This window comes from Oncorhynchus kisutch, linkage group LG9, assembly GCF_002021735.2.
Source record: "Oncorhynchus kisutch isolate 150728-3 linkage group LG9, Okis_V2, whole genome shotgun sequence".
In the NCBI taxonomy this organism is placed as follows: Eukaryota; Metazoa; Chordata; class Actinopteri; order Salmoniformes; family Salmonidae; genus Oncorhynchus; species Oncorhynchus kisutch.
In genome coordinates, this window is record NC_034182.2 from 4,760,082 (window position 1) to 4,776,558 (window position 16,477).

Below are 16,477 nucleotides of genomic sequence, written 5' to 3' on the forward strand. Positions count from 1 at the left end.
CCCAGGGGACTATGATAACATGCTAGGCTAGGTTATGCTACATGATGCTACATTCCACCTATTCACTGACCATGGGCAGCCTAGCATGCTAGCTGCCATAAGGCTAGTATGCTAGATTAAGCTACATGCTGCCCATCACAGCCTGGCTTCATTGCACCTGCTGCTCATAGATGTTTAAGAGAATGACTTTGCATTATCCAGATGACTTGTTTCAGTATTTTACAACATTAGAGTGGTTAGAAAATGCACTCGTGTGGTAAGACATACTGTCAAGCTTCTGCTTTTGAAAGTCACACAGTTTGTATTTTTTTGTCCCCCTCAGGCTCGGCAGAGAGAAAAGATGAACGAGGAACACAACAAGCGCCTGTCGGACACGGTGGACAGACTTCTCACAGAGTCCAACGAACGTCTTCAGCTCCACCTGAAAGAGAGGATGGCTGCTCTGGAAGAGAAGGTTAAACATGGAGACCACATCAATACCAATATGTCCTAAAGTTTTATTTCAGATGAATTTGAGCAAATGTCCATAGATTGACTGGAATACTTCCCTTTCCATTTCAGAACGTTTTAATACAAGACTCGGAAGGCTACAGAAAACAGTACGAGGATTCAATCCATGAAAAAGTAAATCCCCCCGATCAGAAGTTATTACATTTTTCTCTCCCTCAGTTTTGAATTTTACATGAGGTTGGTTTAATAAAGTGCTTTTTAATAGATAAATAATGATCTGGGTGTTGGACTTTGGGTTTAATTTGTTATCATCTTCTCCATTGAATATTCACAAGAAACCGTTGCTCTCGGTTCAGATAGTGAGATAGAAATCCATAACCAGGCAGAGTACGAGAACTGACGAGCAAGTGCTGTCCAATCATGTTGTGGAGATTGAAATTGAAATCCAGGGTTTTACGGTAATGAATAAGAAACTTCACAAGATTTTCTGTACACCTCATGTTGTCCCTGTTTCCCGGCTTCCCTCCAGACTCATCTGGCAGATGAGATAGACAAGCTGAGATCAGAGTTGGACCAGTTCCGACTGAGAACAGGCTCACTCACAGAACCCACTCTGTCACGGTATGGGTGAGTTTGTAGGACTGTGTGTGTGTGTGTGTGTGTGTATACACTGAGTGTACAAAACATTATGAACACCTTCCTAATATTGAGTTGCATGGACTCTACAAGGTGTCGAAAGCGTTCCACAGGGATGCTGGCCCATGTTGACTCCAATGCTTCTCACAGTTTTTTCAAGTTGGCTGGATGTCCTTTGGGTGGTGGACCATTCTTGATACACACCATTCTTGATACAAAACCCAGCACAGTTGCAGTTCTTGACACAAACCAGTGCCCCTGGCACCTACTACCATATCCTGTTCCATTGCACTTAAATATTTTGTCTTGCCCATTGGCACACAAGGCACACATACACAATCCATGTCTCAATTGTCTCAAAGCTTAAAAATCCTTCTTTAACCTGTCTACTCCCCTTCATCTACACTGATTTGAAGGGATCATGGCTTTCACCTGGATTCACCAGGTCATGGAAAGAGCAGGTGTCATTCATGTTTGGTACTCTCTTTGTGTGTGTGTGTGTGTGTGTGTGTGTGTGTGTGTGTGTGTGTGTGTGTGTGTGTGTGTGTGTGTGTGTGTGTGTGGTTGGGGGATTACTTTTATTTTTCCACTGACAAAATGTGTGATAAAGTCCAAATAACTGGCCTGGAGTTCTGTGATGACAGCAGCTGTCATGATCTGCTGATTGTCCTCTTTAGTCACAACTCATTAGAAAAGCAATTTGCCACCGGTTGAAAACCACACAAGCACTGACTGTTGATTCCTTACAAATTGCATGATGCGTCACAACATTGTCTTCTGACTAGATAAACAAGCAGGCCATTTTAAACAAGCAGATCCTCTTGGTTTTGGTATTATTCTTTGCACAATATCTGCAATTTCAATACTGCCTTCAGTTTGAATAAAGTTGATGTTACGGTGACTGACATGCGTGTTCTGTCTCGCTCTATCTATCTATCTATCTATCTATCTATCTATCTATCTATCTATCTATCTATCTATCTATCTATCTATCTATCTATCTATCTATCTATCTATCTATCTATCTATCTATCTATCTATCTATCTATCTATCTATCTATCTATCTATCTATCTATCTATCTATCTATCAGGTCTCACCTGGACACGTCGGGGGAGCTCCGATTCTCCCTTGGCTCCCTGGCTGAGACCCAGTCAGACCACTACCGGTCAGCCAAGGTCATCCGCAGGCCCAGGAGAGGACGCATGGGTCTCCACAGGGACGAGAGCAAGGTCAGGAACTAGTCTCTCTCTGGTCAGCCCTGGCTGAGGTAGAGGCAGTACCAGGTCTATTCTATCCATTAGGCCAGGAGAGCTTAAACAAGTACAGATAAAGTCTTTGAACTCAGGTCTGTATGACATACATGGTTGCATGGAGCCAGACTGTTAGCATTAGCATGTCAGAGGGAAAACTGTTGGAGATGGGTATGATTGGTTAACATTAGCATGACAGAGGGAAAACTGTTGGAGATGGGTATGATTGGTTAGCATTAGCATGTCAGAGGGAAAACTGTTGGAGATGGGTATGATTGGTTAGCATTAGCATGACAGAGGGAAAACTGTTGGAAATGGTTGTGATTGGTTAGCATTGCCTTTGAGGATCATTGTTATAAAGTGCTACTGTTATAGTGTCTCGGGATTGAAGACTGCAATAACCTGGAGATAAATACTGACATTCAGCAGTAATCTTAGAAGCATGTTTTAGCATATTTTTATTTTTATTAAAAACTCTTTAATGGCTTGTTAAGATACTTTGGGACGTATTAAAAGTCAAGCCTCATTATTTTGTCTGATGAAAGGTGAATTAGTAGAGACATTTTAAGCTCCCTGAAGCTGACAGCTTAGCCAATTATTTTATAAAACCAAAATACTGCATTGAATGCATTAATCATGATGTGTGCTGTAATATTTGTACAGTGCAAAAACATATTCAAGTCTCTTCACATTAAACTTTCACATCTCTCTACAGTTATGTCATCCTGCCCATGATGTTTTACCAGGATTACCTCAAGAACACTCCCTTCCCTTGATTAGTGTACACTTCCCTTGATTACTGCACACTTCTGTATCTGTGAACCCTCCCTCCCCTACAGGCTAAGTCACTGGGGGAGCACGAGTGGCGCTCTCAGCAGTTAGGCATCCTGGGTAGCCACCCCTTTGAGAGTGAGATGTCTGACATGTCGGACATTGATGACGATGACCGGGAGACCATGTTCAGCTCCATGGACCTGCTGTCCCCCGGCGGTCACTCAGACGCCCAGACCCTAGCCATGATGCTGCAGGAGCAGCTGGACGCCATTAACAAAGAGATACGGTACGGGACTTTAACCCTGCTCTTATTGGACAGACCATGCTAGGGACCAGACATTTACCTGAACTTAACCCTGCTCTAATTGGACAGACCATACTAGGGACTAGACATTTACCTGACCTTAACCCTGCTCTAATTGGACAGCCCATGCTAAGGACCAGACATTTACCTGACCTTAACCCTGCTCTTATTGGACAGACCATGCTAGGGACTAGACATTTACCTGACTGTAACCCTGCTGTTTTTGGACAGACCATGCTAGGGACTAGACATTTACCTGACCTTAACCCTGCTGTTATTGGACAGACCATGCTAGGGACCAGACGTTTACCTGACCTTAACCCTGCTCTTATTGGACAGACCATGCTAGGGACCAGACATTTACCTGACCTTAACCCTGCTGTTATTGGACAGACCATGCTAGGGACCAGACATTTACTTGAACTTAAACCTATTATTATCGGTCAGACCATGCTAGGGACCAGACATTTACCTGGCTTTAACCCTGCTGTTATTGGACAGAACATGCTAGGGACCAGACATTTACTTCAACTTAAACCTATTATTATCGGTCAGACCATGCTAGGTACCAGACATTTACCTGGCTTTAACCCTGCTGTTATTGGACAGAACATGCTAGGGACCAGACATTTACTTGAACTTAAACCTATTATTATCGGTCAGACCATGCTAGGGACCAGACATTTACCTTGCTTTAACCCTGATGTTATGAGACAGACCATACCAGGGACCAGACATTTACCTGGCTTTAACCCTGCTTTTATTGGACAGAACATGCTGGGGACCAGATAAAAACTGTTGGCTTCCTGGTCAGGTCTCATTGCCAAGAAACACCCCTTGTGACTGATCTTTATGTAAATCAAGTTGTATGTTATGTGGATAAAGTTCCTTGGGAAACATTACTGACACATTGATTTGATTAATCCATGTTGGTCACTTCATTGTTGATTGGTAAAATATGCCTTTTAGTGCTTGACATGAGGGAGAGTTTATGGGTGTTGGCCTAGCTTTCTCCACCCCTAAGGCTGGCTCATCCTATCAGTGGGCTCCGTGCCTCAGGTTTCTGTGGCAATGCAATTGATTTAATGAGACAGTAATTGATTGGATATCCAGGGATGTGTGTGGACACACTGGTCTTCAGGGCTGAAGCTTGTTGGCTCTTGTCTGCAGAGTGTGATGCCCTGTCTAGATGAATTAAACACAAACCTCAGATACTGCCAGTTACAGTTCCTAGAAAAGCTGCTAGGAACTGACACTGATATACTGTAGTTTTATTCAAGTATTGATAATTTACCCACTTAACTGTCAGAATAATCTATTGTATTAAGATGATAAACACTTGGTTAACATTGGGAGCCTGAAACAGTTTGAAATCAAACAACAGTATTTATTGGTTTAGGCTTATTCAAGATACAAAGTCTGTTACTTACTTGTTAATATTGTACTGATCTTCTTGTCTGGTGATTATCCAAGTATTATTTCACACAACCCTAAGCTTAAGTGACATTTTAAAGTGAAGTGTTGTTCATTTACCTAAGGTCTTTATTGTTTTTTGCTTATAAGCACAATCGATAGAGACATGCCTCATCGGGGTGATTTCTGGGTAAGAATATGCTGAGTTGGAATACGATTTCAGCTCCGATGGCAGAAGCCTTGGGAATTCAATTCTAAACTAATTAGTGTTGTGAGGTAGTGTTGTGCGCCTATATGGTTTATGGGTAATGAACTGGCTTTTTGTCTCCCGGCTTTGTCTTTAAGAGGAGCCCTATGGGTCTGCAGTGGAGATTTCCATGAACATCCAGAGAATTGAACCACAAAGGACCAAGGGATTCTGAGAATTCTCAGAGTCCTGTTGGGTGAATGAGCTTTCTATATATAGAGTGGCTGAATGCAGCTGTGAAATAAGTCTAATCAATCCCTCCCTCCCTCTCTGCCTCCCCCTCTCTCCCAGACTGATCCAGGAAGAGAAGGAGTCGACAGAGCTACGGGCGGAGGAGATAGAGAACCGCGTGGCCAGCGTCAGCCTCGAGGGTCTCAACCTGGCCCGTATGCACCACCCCGGAGCCTCCATCACCGCCTCGGCCACCGCCTCCTCCCTGGCCTCTTCCTCCCCGCCCAGCGGACACTCCACCCCCAAGCTGGACCACCGTAGCACCACAGACATGGAGCGCATGGGTATCATGACACTGGTACGCTGCTGGGGTCAGGACGGGCTGTGGGTGTGGTGGGGGGTGTATGTACGAGTGTATTCCAGTCTTGACGAAGGCTACCACAGCTGTATCGGGCTCTGTCTGTATTGTGGTGCAGGACAGGGCCAATAGAAGCACCTGGGATCAGCATTCAGTATGCTGTGTTTGGCATCTCTTTCTTTGTTCTCAGCCTTGCTCTTTCAAAAGACCTCATACGACTACTTCACCTGAGCTGCCCTTGATTATGCTATAACGGAAAGTTAACTCAATTTGATGGTTAACTAGTAACCTCAAATGACCCTGTACCAGATTTAAAAGCAGCTCTGAGAGAGCCAGATGTAGATTTTTTTTCATTAGCCAGCCACTTGTAAAACCATGTATTGCCTTTCTTTCAACTTGATTTAGATGTTCTTTCCTTGATGGATTGAGTTGCATAATCTATCTGGTTGGGTTTCATTACTCCTTCATCGTAGAGCTTGGCTTGGTTTGTGTGTGTTGTAGATACCAGGATGTGATAGTCTGTGCTATGTTTGTTTACTATGTTTTAAGGACTTCAGAAGATTTGTTATATTTTGCCACTATTGTCCTATTGAGCAATACAAGTACTGTCTACATTAAGTCAATAAAAGTACTGTCTGTTAGGTCAATAAAAGTACTGTCTGTTAGGTCAATAAAAGTACTGTCTGTTAGGTCAATAAAAGTACTGTCTGTTAGGTCAATAAAAGTACTGTCTGTTAGGTCAATAAAAGTGCAGTCAAGGTTAGGTCAATAAAAGTACTGTCTGTTAGGTCAATAAAAGTACTGTCTGTTAGGTCAATAAAAGTACTGTCTGTTAGGTCAATGAAAGTGCAGTCAAGGTTAGGTCAATAAAAGTACTGTCTGTTAGGTCAATAAAAGTGCTGTCTACGTTAGGTCAATAAAAGTACTGTCTGTTAGGTCAATAAAAGTACTGTCTGTTAGATCAATAAAAGTACTGTCTGTTAGGTCAATAAAAGTGCTGTCTACGTTAGGTCAATAAAAGTACTGTCTGTTAGGTCAATAAAAGTACTGTCTGTTAGGTCAATAAAAGTACTGTCTGTTAGATCAATAAAAGTACTGTCTGTTAGGTCAATAAAAGTACTGTCTGTTAGGTCAATAAAAGTACTGTCTACATTAGGTCAATAAAAGTACTGTCTGTTAGGTCAATAAAAGTACTGTCTGTTAGGTCAATAAAAGTACTGTCTACATTAGGTCAATAAAAGTACTGTCTGTTAGATCAATAAAAGTACTGTCTACATTAGGTCAATAAAAGTACTGTCTGTTAGGTCAATAAAAGTACTGTCTGTTAGATCAATAAAAGTACTGTCTACATTAGGTCAATAAAAGTACTGCCTGTTAGGTCAATAAAAGTACTGTCTGTTAGGTCAATAAAAGTACTGTCTACGTTAGGTCAATAAAAGTACTGTCTACGTTAGGTCAATAAAAGTACTGTCTACGTTAGGTCAATAAAAGTATTCTACATTAGGTCAATAAAAGTACTGTCTGTTAGGTCAATAAAAGTACTCTATGTTAGGTCAATAAAAGTACTGTCTGTTAGGTCAATAAAAGTGCTGTCTGTTAGGTCAATAAAAGTGCTGTCTGTTAGGTCAATAAAAGTACTGTCTACGTTAGGTCAATAAAAGTACTGTCTGTTAGGTCAATAAAAGTGCTGTCTACGTTAGGTCAATAAAAGACCAGACATCCAGACAGACAGCCAGACAGACAGCCAGACGGTCTCAGAGAGTGAATGTTGCCAATACCCAGGGGCTTTTAAAGAATGAGCCTTTGATTTTATTGACCTCTCAAATGAATAGTGGCAAAGCTGGTTATTTTGTCAACAAATCACTGTAATTGATTGTGTGGTGTAATGTGTAATTGACAGGTCATGTGCCCACCTGATGGTATATCGGGATAGCCATGTCAATAACTATAAATGAGGTGTTTCTGTATGGGGGAGGACATATTGTTTAATCTTACTGATTTACTGTAAACTGCTGCTTTCCTTTTCTTTCCTGTCCTCCACCCTGCAGCCCAGTGATCTGAGGAAACACAGGAGAAAGGTACAGTACTAATGATATGTTCATTTTATTACATCAGACATTTCAAATTCATAGTACCTCTGTCTTCCTATAGATGACTGTCATGGTCTGGTGTATCCTTGCCATTATTGGACTATAATGTAGTAACAGTGTTGTAGAGATTGATGTGTGAGGTGTGACTATAGTGTAATAACAGTGTTGTAGAGATTGATGTGTGAGGTGTGACTATACTGTAATAACAGTGTTGTAGAGATTGATGTGTGAGGTGTGACTATATTGTAGTAACAGTGTTGTAGAGATGAATGTGTGAGGTGTGACTATAGTGTAATAACAGTGTTGTAGAGATTGATGTGTGAGGTGTGACTATAGTGTAGTAACAGTGTTGCAGAGATTGATGTGTGAGGTGTGACTATAGTGTAGTAACAGTGTTGTAGAGATTGATGTGTGAGGTTTGACTATAGTGTAATAACAGTGTTGTAGAGATTGATGTGTGAGGTGTTACTATATTGTAGTAACAGTGTTATAGAGATTGATTTGTGAGGTGTGATTATAGTGTAATACCAGTGTTGTAGAGATTGTGTGACTATAGTGTAATAACAGTGTTGTAGAGATGTATGTGTGAGGTGTGACTATAGTGTAGTAACAGTGTTGTAGAGATTGATGTGTGAGGTGTGACTATAGTGTAATAACAGTGGTGTAGAGTTTGATGTGTGAGGTGTGACTATAGTGTAATAACAGTGTTGTAGAGATTGATGTGTGAGGTGTGACTATAGTATAGTAACAGTGTTGTAGAGATTGATGTGTGAGGTGTGACTATAGTGTAATACCAGTGTTGTAGAGATTGTGTGACTATAGTGTAATAACAGTGTTGTAGAGATGTATGTGTGAGGTGTGACTATAGTGTAGTAACAGTGTTGTAGAGATTGATGTGTGAGGTGTGACTATAGTGTAATAACAGTGTTGTAGAGTTTGATGTGTGAGGTGTGACTATAGTGTAATAACAGTGTTGTAGAGATTGATGTGTGAGGTGTGACTATAGTGTAGTAACAGTGTTGTAGAGATTGATGTGTGAGGTGTGACTATAGTGTAATACCAGTGTTGTAGAGATTGTGTGACTATAGTGTAATAACAGTGTTGTAGAGATTGATGTGTGAGATGTTACTATACTAGTTTTATTAGAGCTACTAACAGGTCTCTTCACCTCTCCATGGTCAGATTGCGGCCACCGACGATGACGGCCAGGACAAGGCTACCATCAAGTGTGAGACGTCCCCTCCTCCCACGCCCCGGACCGTACGCATGACTCGCACACTGCCAGCCTCCTCACACAACGAGGCCCGAGGGTATGTTTCACTTATAGCGCACACACACACACACACACACATTCCACCTTCTTCATCCTGATGGAAGTTTATGAGACAAATGATCTCTTACCCAAGTTGTATCCTTTTCCTTGACTGTGTGTGTGTGTGTGTGTGTGTGTGTGTGTGTGTGTGTGTGTGTGTGTGTGTGTGTGTGTGTGTGTGTGTGTGTGTGTGTGTGTGTGTGTGTGTGTGTGTGTGTGTGTGTGTGTGTGTGTGTGTGTGTGTGTGTGTGCATATGTGTGCATATGTGTGCGTGTGTTTGCAGCATTGCTGCCAACCTGGAGGCAGAGGCCAGTGCTCTGAGCAGCGTAGCCAGCAGTCAGGACTCCATCAACAAGCAGCCCAAGAAGAAGGGCATCAAGTCCTCCATCGGACGCCTGTTTGGCAAGAAGGAGAAGACCAGACTGGCACAGCTGCATGCCCACAGGGAGGCCATCGGGCAGAGCCAAGGTACTGGTCTACACTCAGCACCTTTCTGATATGAGTTGCTCTTGTCTGTTCTATGTACTGTTTGGTTAATGAGAAGTCATTCATGTACATGGCCTTTCTAGGGAGTTTTTCCTAGCCACCGTGCTTCTACACCTGCATTGCTTGCTGTTTGGGGTTTTAGGCTGGGTTTCTGTACAGCACTTTGAGATATCAGCTGATGTACGAAGGGCTATATAAATAAATTTGATTTGATTTGATTTACATTGACATTTTAGTCATTTGGCAGTTTAGCAGACGTTCTGATCCAGAGTTACTGACAGGAGCACATAGGGTTTAGTGCCTTGCCAGGGGGTTAATACTTTCTCAAATCAAATTATATTTATCACCTGCGCCGAATACAACAGGTGTAGACTTTACAGTGAAATGCTTACTTACGAACATTTCCAAACAATGCAGAGTAAAATAAATGAGGATTAAAAATAAAATACAGGAGTAAAATAAGAGCTATATGCAGGGAGTACCAGTACCAGATCAATAATGAAGCTATATACAGGGAGTACCAGTACCAGATCAATAATGAAGCTATATACAGGGAGTACCAGTACCAGATCAATGTGGAGCTATATGCAGGGAGTACCAGTACCAGATCAATAATGAAGCTATATACAGGGAGTACCAGTACCAGATCAATAATGAAGCTATATACAGGGAGTACCAGTACCAGATCAATGTGGAGCTATATACAGGGAGTACCAGTACCAGATCAATGTGGAGCTATATACAGGGAGTACCAGTACCAGATCAATAATGAAGCTATATACAGGGAGTACCAGTACCAGATCAATAATGAAGCTATATACAGGGAGTACCAGTACCAGATCAATGTGGAGCTATATGCAGGGAGTACCAGTACCAGATCAATAATGAAGCTATATACAGGGAGTACCAGTACCAGATCAATGTGGAGCTATATACAGGGAGTACCAGTACCAGATCAATAATGAAGCTATATACAGGGAGTACCAGTACCAGATCAATGTGGAGCTATATACAGGGAGTACCAGTACCAGATCAATAATGAAGCTATATACAGGGAGTACCAGTACCAGATCAATGTGGAGCTATATACAGGGAGTACCAGTACCAGATCAATAATGAAGCTATATACAGGGAGTACCAGTACCAGATCAATAATGAAGCTATATACAGGGAGTACCAGTACCAGATCAATGTGGAGCTATATACAGGGAGTACCAGTACCAGATCAATAATGAAGCTATATACAGGGAGTACCAGTACCAGATCAATGTGGAGCTATATACAGGGAGTACCAGTACCAGATCAATAATGAAGCTATATACAGGGAGTACCAGTACCAGATCAATAATGAAGATATATACAGGGAGTACCAGTACCAGATCAATGTGGAGCTATATACAGGGAGTACCAGTACCAGATCAATGTGGAGCTATATACAGGGAGTACCAGATCAATAATGGGTCTATATACAGGGAGTACCAGTACCAGATCAATAATGGGTCTATATACAGGGAGTACCAGTACCAGATCAATAATGAAGATATATACAGGGAGTACCAGTACCAGATCAATAATGGATATATATATATATATATATATATATATATATATATATATATATATATATATATATACAGGGAGTACCAGTACCAGATCAATAATGGATATATATATATATATACAGGGAGTACCAGTACTAGATAGATAGATATGTACATGAAGGCAGGATAAAGTGACTAGGCATCAGGATAGATAATAATAAGGTATTTGAGGTAGATATGTACATGAAGTAAAGTGACTAGGCATCAGGATAGATAATAATAAGGTGTTTGAGGTAGATATGTACATGACGTAAAGTGACTAGGGATCAGGATAGATAACAATAAGGTATTTGAGGTAGATATGTACATGAAGTAAAGTGACTAGACATCAGGATAGATAATAATAAGTTATTTGAGGTAGATATGTACATGAAGTAAAGTGACTAGACATCAGGATAGATAATAACAAGGTATTTGAGGTAGATATGTACATGAAGGCAGGATAAAGCGACTAGGCATCAGGATAGATAATAACAAGGTATTTGAGGTAGATATGTACATGAAGTAAAGTGACTAGGCATCAGGATAGATAATAACAAGGTATTTGAGGTAGATATGTACATGAAGTAAAGTGACTAGGCATCTGGATAGATAATAATAAGGTATTTGAGGTAGATATGTACATGAAGTAAAGTGACTAGGCATCAGGATAGATAATAACAAGGTATTTGAGGTAGATATGTACATGAAGGCAGGATAAAGTGACTAGGCATCAGGATAGATAATAATAAGGTATTTGAGGTAGATATGTACATGAAGTAAAGTGACTAGGCATCTGGATAGATAATAATAAGGTACTTGAGGTAGATATGTACATGAAGTAAAGTGACTAGGCATCAGGATAGATAATAACAAGGTATTTGAGGTAGATATGTACATGAAGTAAAGTGACTAGGCATCAGGATAGATAATAATAAGAGTAAACAAAGAACAGAGTAGCAGCAACAAATTGTGTGTGTGTGTGTGTGTGTGTGTGTGTGTGTGTGTGTGTGTGTGTGTGTGTGTGTGTGTGTGTGTGTGTGTGTGTGTGTGTTGGAGTGTGTGATGGATTTGTGTGGGAGTGACAGTGTAGTGTGTCTGAGTGAGTGTGTAAATGGTGTGTATATGTCGTCTAGTGAGTGTGTTTATGTAGTCTAGTGAGTGTGTATATGGTGTGTATATGTCTGCTAGTGAGTGTGTTTATGGTGTGTATATGTCGTCTAGTGAGTGTGTATATGGTGTGTATATGTAGTCTAGTGGGTGTGTATATGGTGTGTATATATAGTCTAGTGAGTGTGTATATATAGTCTAGTGGGTGTGTATATGGTGTGTATATATAGTCTAGTGAGTGTGTATATATAGTCTAGTGGGTGTGTATATGGTGTGTATATATAGTCTAGTGAGTGTGTATATATAGTCTAGTGGGTGTGCGTAGGGTCAGTGCAAGATAGAGTCAGTGCAGCTAGTTCAGGTACCATTAATTGACTATTTAGCAGTCTGGCTATTTAGCAGTCTTATGTCTTTGGGATAGAAGCTGTCTCAAAGGCCCAATGTTTTTGGGCCTTCCTCTGAACCTACCTGATATAAAGATCCTGGATGGCAGGGAGCTCGGCCCCAGTGTTGTACTGTGCTGGCCTTTTTGCCATACGAAGTGGTGATGCAGTCAGTCAAGATGCTCTCGACGGTGCAGCTGTAGAACTTTTTGAGGATCTGAGGGCCCTAACCTGCCTGTATTATGTTAGATGATACTTGTCACAGAGGTTATTACTTACCACCTCACCACCCAAACATCACCTCTGACTCTGCCATCTGTGTGAAGTAGATTATGTGACGATGAAAAAGCATAAACTCTGTTGAGTACAGATTCAGAGGAGATAAGGGTGGCTCCTTGCTAGTACTGTCTGGATACTATCTACACTGGATGATTTCTATGAGCCATACAGGCAGTGCAGTAACGTCCCATTCTCCCTCTCTCACAGGAGTATCTGATCCAGACCTGGGTCAGGACATGGCTGTGGGGAAGCTGGGGACTCAGGCTGAGAAAGACCGCCGGCTGAAAAAGAAGTAAGCTTTCACAACACCCCCCTCCAGCCCCTCAAACCTGCCACCACAGCATTACACCCCAAACAAACAACAACCTTGCGCTCAATAATACTCGATTGGCTCACATCACAGCCAGTGGGAGATAAATCATATCTGTGTCACTAGAAACACTGGGCAATGTACCACACCAGTACTAACACCCCCCTGTGTTAATCTACTGTACATGACACTACTGTAGTAAAGTGTTATGATACACACACCTTTTTATGTGCCAGACAGCAGTGTCTGTCTATAGTACATCTGAATAGAGATCATTATCCCGTTTCCAACCTTTGACCCCGTACACAGTGGCTGGTGAGGAATCCCTGTGGGGTTTCATTAGTCCTTTCCCTGTAGAGGAGGCAGTTCCACATGTGGCTGGATAGAAGATACATCTCCAATACTCCCACTCTCCAGCAGAGAGAGGATCAATACAGACCAGGAACCTGAATAGACGTACAATAGAGGGATCCCCCCTAACCAAACACACAGTCAGACTATTTATTGGGTTGGAAGTCTATTCATGTCATACATTGTAGGCCTACGATTCTTAGTTCATTCTTTTGGTTTGGTTTTCTAGATATAGTCCTCCTTTAAATCCACACATGAACGACAAAACTTGGGGGTTCCCTCATGTGCAAGTTCCATCTCCTTTCAACTGGGAATGTATGTGTCTACCGTGTCAGTGCCAAATGACAAATGTGTTCCCTGTCGGCGAGCTTTGAGTTGTCATGACAAATAACTTTCCCACCCTTACAGATGATCAATAGAAGGTATTATGATGATGACGACTGTGTTCTATTTTGGTGTCGATTCTCAAGTTTTCCAGGAAGTGGATCGCCTTGCATCTTGATACTCTCTTCCAGTGCATGCTATTGAACTGCCTGCTGAATTTACAGTGACATTTTCAGCCTGGTCAATATCGTGATCGTTCATTGGTTCATTGCTGATGTGTTGTGTATGTGTGATGTGTTGGGTAATGTTTGGCATTTGGCTGGTTTGTTCCTGTGAAGAATGTGAGCCAATGCATTGCAGGTGTCTTGCCCCATGTGCATTATCTTTCGTCTGCCTGCACGCGATGCTGTAAAAAGCTGCATCGACCAAAGAGAAGAAGAAAGTGGCTTTTCTTTTGCTAACCAATATTACTCTTTGACTTGTCATTCTACTCTTCTAATGTCAGTCTTTGGAAAAGCTCTTGTCACATGTCTACTTGAGAGACTGTTTCTATTTTTCAGTGTGTGTGTGTGTGCCTGCGTCCGTGTGTGTGTGTGTTTGAATATGTGTCCGTGCATGTATGGGCAGTGTGTGTGTGTGTGTGTGTGTGTGTGTGTGTGTGTGTGTGTGTGTGTGTGTGTGTGTGTGTGTGTGTGTGTTTGTGCATTCGTGTGTGTTTTGGGGGCAAGGTGGTAGGGGGGGGGGTGTTAACTCATTAACATTTGTGCACTTTTTGTCTCCCGTCACTTTCTCTTCCTCTCTCTCTCCTTGTACTCTTCCTCCCTCCCTCTCATCATGTGACTAAAGAAGCGGGTAAGTTGTGACAGTGTGACACCTGGACATCTCCATTGTCAGCGCTGTGCCGTCTGTCCACCTCTCTGTCCATCCATCTGTCCCCCTCCCAATGGCCGGTGCCATAGCTGACGTCACTCTGTCCCTCTATGGCTGTTAATGACCCCTTGCTTTCTAGCTGTCTTTCTTCCTTTCGATCTTTCTATCTTTTCATTTACCGTATAAAATGTTTCTTCCCCACAGTGCAGTGGCGGCTGCATCCATGGCTGGACAAAGAATGTGTGCCGTCACCCGTTAATGGGGTTGATTTTTATACTTGGAATGTCCAATACCTTCCTCCTTCCTTGTGCGTGTTTCTATATCTGTGACTGTGAGATATAACCGGTTCTGATACCGGGTTATGGGGCGTCATATCTTGTTGTTTTATTTTCTTTGTCATAACTGTTTCCTTCCTTTCCCAGCTATGTTCAGTGGATGTATATCTCATGCATAAGAATCTAACATGAACATATCTATCTATATGCCTGTTGTATTGACACGACATTGAATGGAAGCAAAATTGATTGACATCAATGGACACATCTCCTATGTTGTGTGTCAGTCCATTCAGTCTTTGTATGGTGTATTCAAGTGCCCTTTCTCTGCACTGAGGCCTTCAACTCTGACCAAGTCACATACATAATGTGTCACATGCCTTTTCTCCATATGCCTCATGTTGGCCACTATGTCTCCAGATGGAAGACATTTTAGCTGCACTCAGGAACTAGTTTCTTGCCTTAGAACTCTCATGAAGTATTCTGTTCACGGAATAGAATTGTAACTTCAGAAGTCTGTTTTTGTGTGTAGCATGTTGTGTGAGTTATGTATTTATCAGCTCAACAGGCCCTCTCTATATTCAGACTCTTAGACCAGTCAGACACTATCAACTGTCTTCAGGAAGTAGCGTTCCACAGTTTGGTATCTCTCTAGCGTAGCCTCTCTGGTTCTTTTCTACACCATAGACCTCCCACCCATCTGCTCCCCAACTCCATTAGTTAGCAGTGTGCACACAGCAATAAAGATGAGACACACACACACATACCCCAAACACACATTTATATAGACTGTTCATCAGTTCTGTCTCTCACACTGCCTAACAGAGTTGGTGTCGCAGGAATCAGCATATTACAAATTGCCTGGTACATGACTGAGTAAAGATAACATCTACCTCCACTCCTCTGCTCTCCCTAGATAAGGTGCAATCTACTCTGAGCTGAATATGGCGTCAGGAGTGCTTAGGACAGCTTTCAAAGTGGTGCTCAGCACAAATAACACATTTCTCTATTTCACTCGGGCCATCTTAGTTTACCTATTGAACACTTCCACCCCCACACAAATTACAGTGGGGCAAAAGAGTATTTAGTCAGCCACCAATTGTGCAAGTTCTCCCACTTAGAAAGATGAGAGAGGCCTGTAATTTTCATCATAGGTACACTTCAACTATGACAGACAAAACAAGAAAAAAAGATCCAGAAAATCACATTGTAGGATTTGTTATGAATTTATTTGCAAATTATGGTGGAAAATAGGTATTTGGTCAATAACAAAAGTTTATCTCAATACTTTGTTATATACCCTTTGTTGGCAATGACAGAGGTCAAACATTTTCTGTAAGTCTTCACAAGGTTTTCACACACTGTTGCTGGTATTTTGGCCCATTCCTCCATGCAGATCTCCTCATTCCCAGGTGCAGCACAGAGACAAGTGGAGATTTGTGGTTCTTCAGATTAGCAAATCAAAGTCAGGCTTCAGTGAGCAGCCCAGCAGCCCTAGCTG

General features: G+C 41.8%; 1 protein-coding gene across 6 annotated transcripts in view; it reads left to right on the top strand.

Moving 5' to 3' along the window:
• The window catches only part of ppfia2 (PTPRF interacting protein alpha 2), a 224,663-nt gene that overhangs the window by 189,736 nt on the left and 18,450 nt on the right, over positions 1-16,477 (top strand). For 4 of the 6 annotated variants that reach the window (XM_031831595.1, XM_031831593.1, XM_031831597.1 and 1 more), the window contains 10 exons: positions 323-454; positions 562-624; positions 980-1,077; positions 2,179-2,317; positions 3,178-3,398; positions 5,368-5,605; positions 7,654-7,683; positions 8,878-9,005; positions 9,292-9,476; positions 13,054-13,138. In XM_031831595.1, coding sequence (XP_031687455.1) covers positions 323-454; positions 562-624; positions 980-1,077; positions 2,179-2,317; positions 3,178-3,398; positions 5,368-5,605; positions 7,654-7,683; positions 8,878-9,005; positions 9,292-9,476; positions 13,054-13,138 — 1,319 coding nt within the window. The remainder of the gene's footprint in view (positions 1-322; positions 455-561; positions 625-979; positions 1,078-2,178; positions 2,318-3,177; positions 3,399-5,367; positions 5,606-7,653; positions 7,684-8,877; positions 9,006-9,291; positions 9,477-13,053; positions 13,139-16,477) is intronic. The other 2 variants (XM_031831594.1, XM_031831596.1) reach the window with 1 other exon arrangement.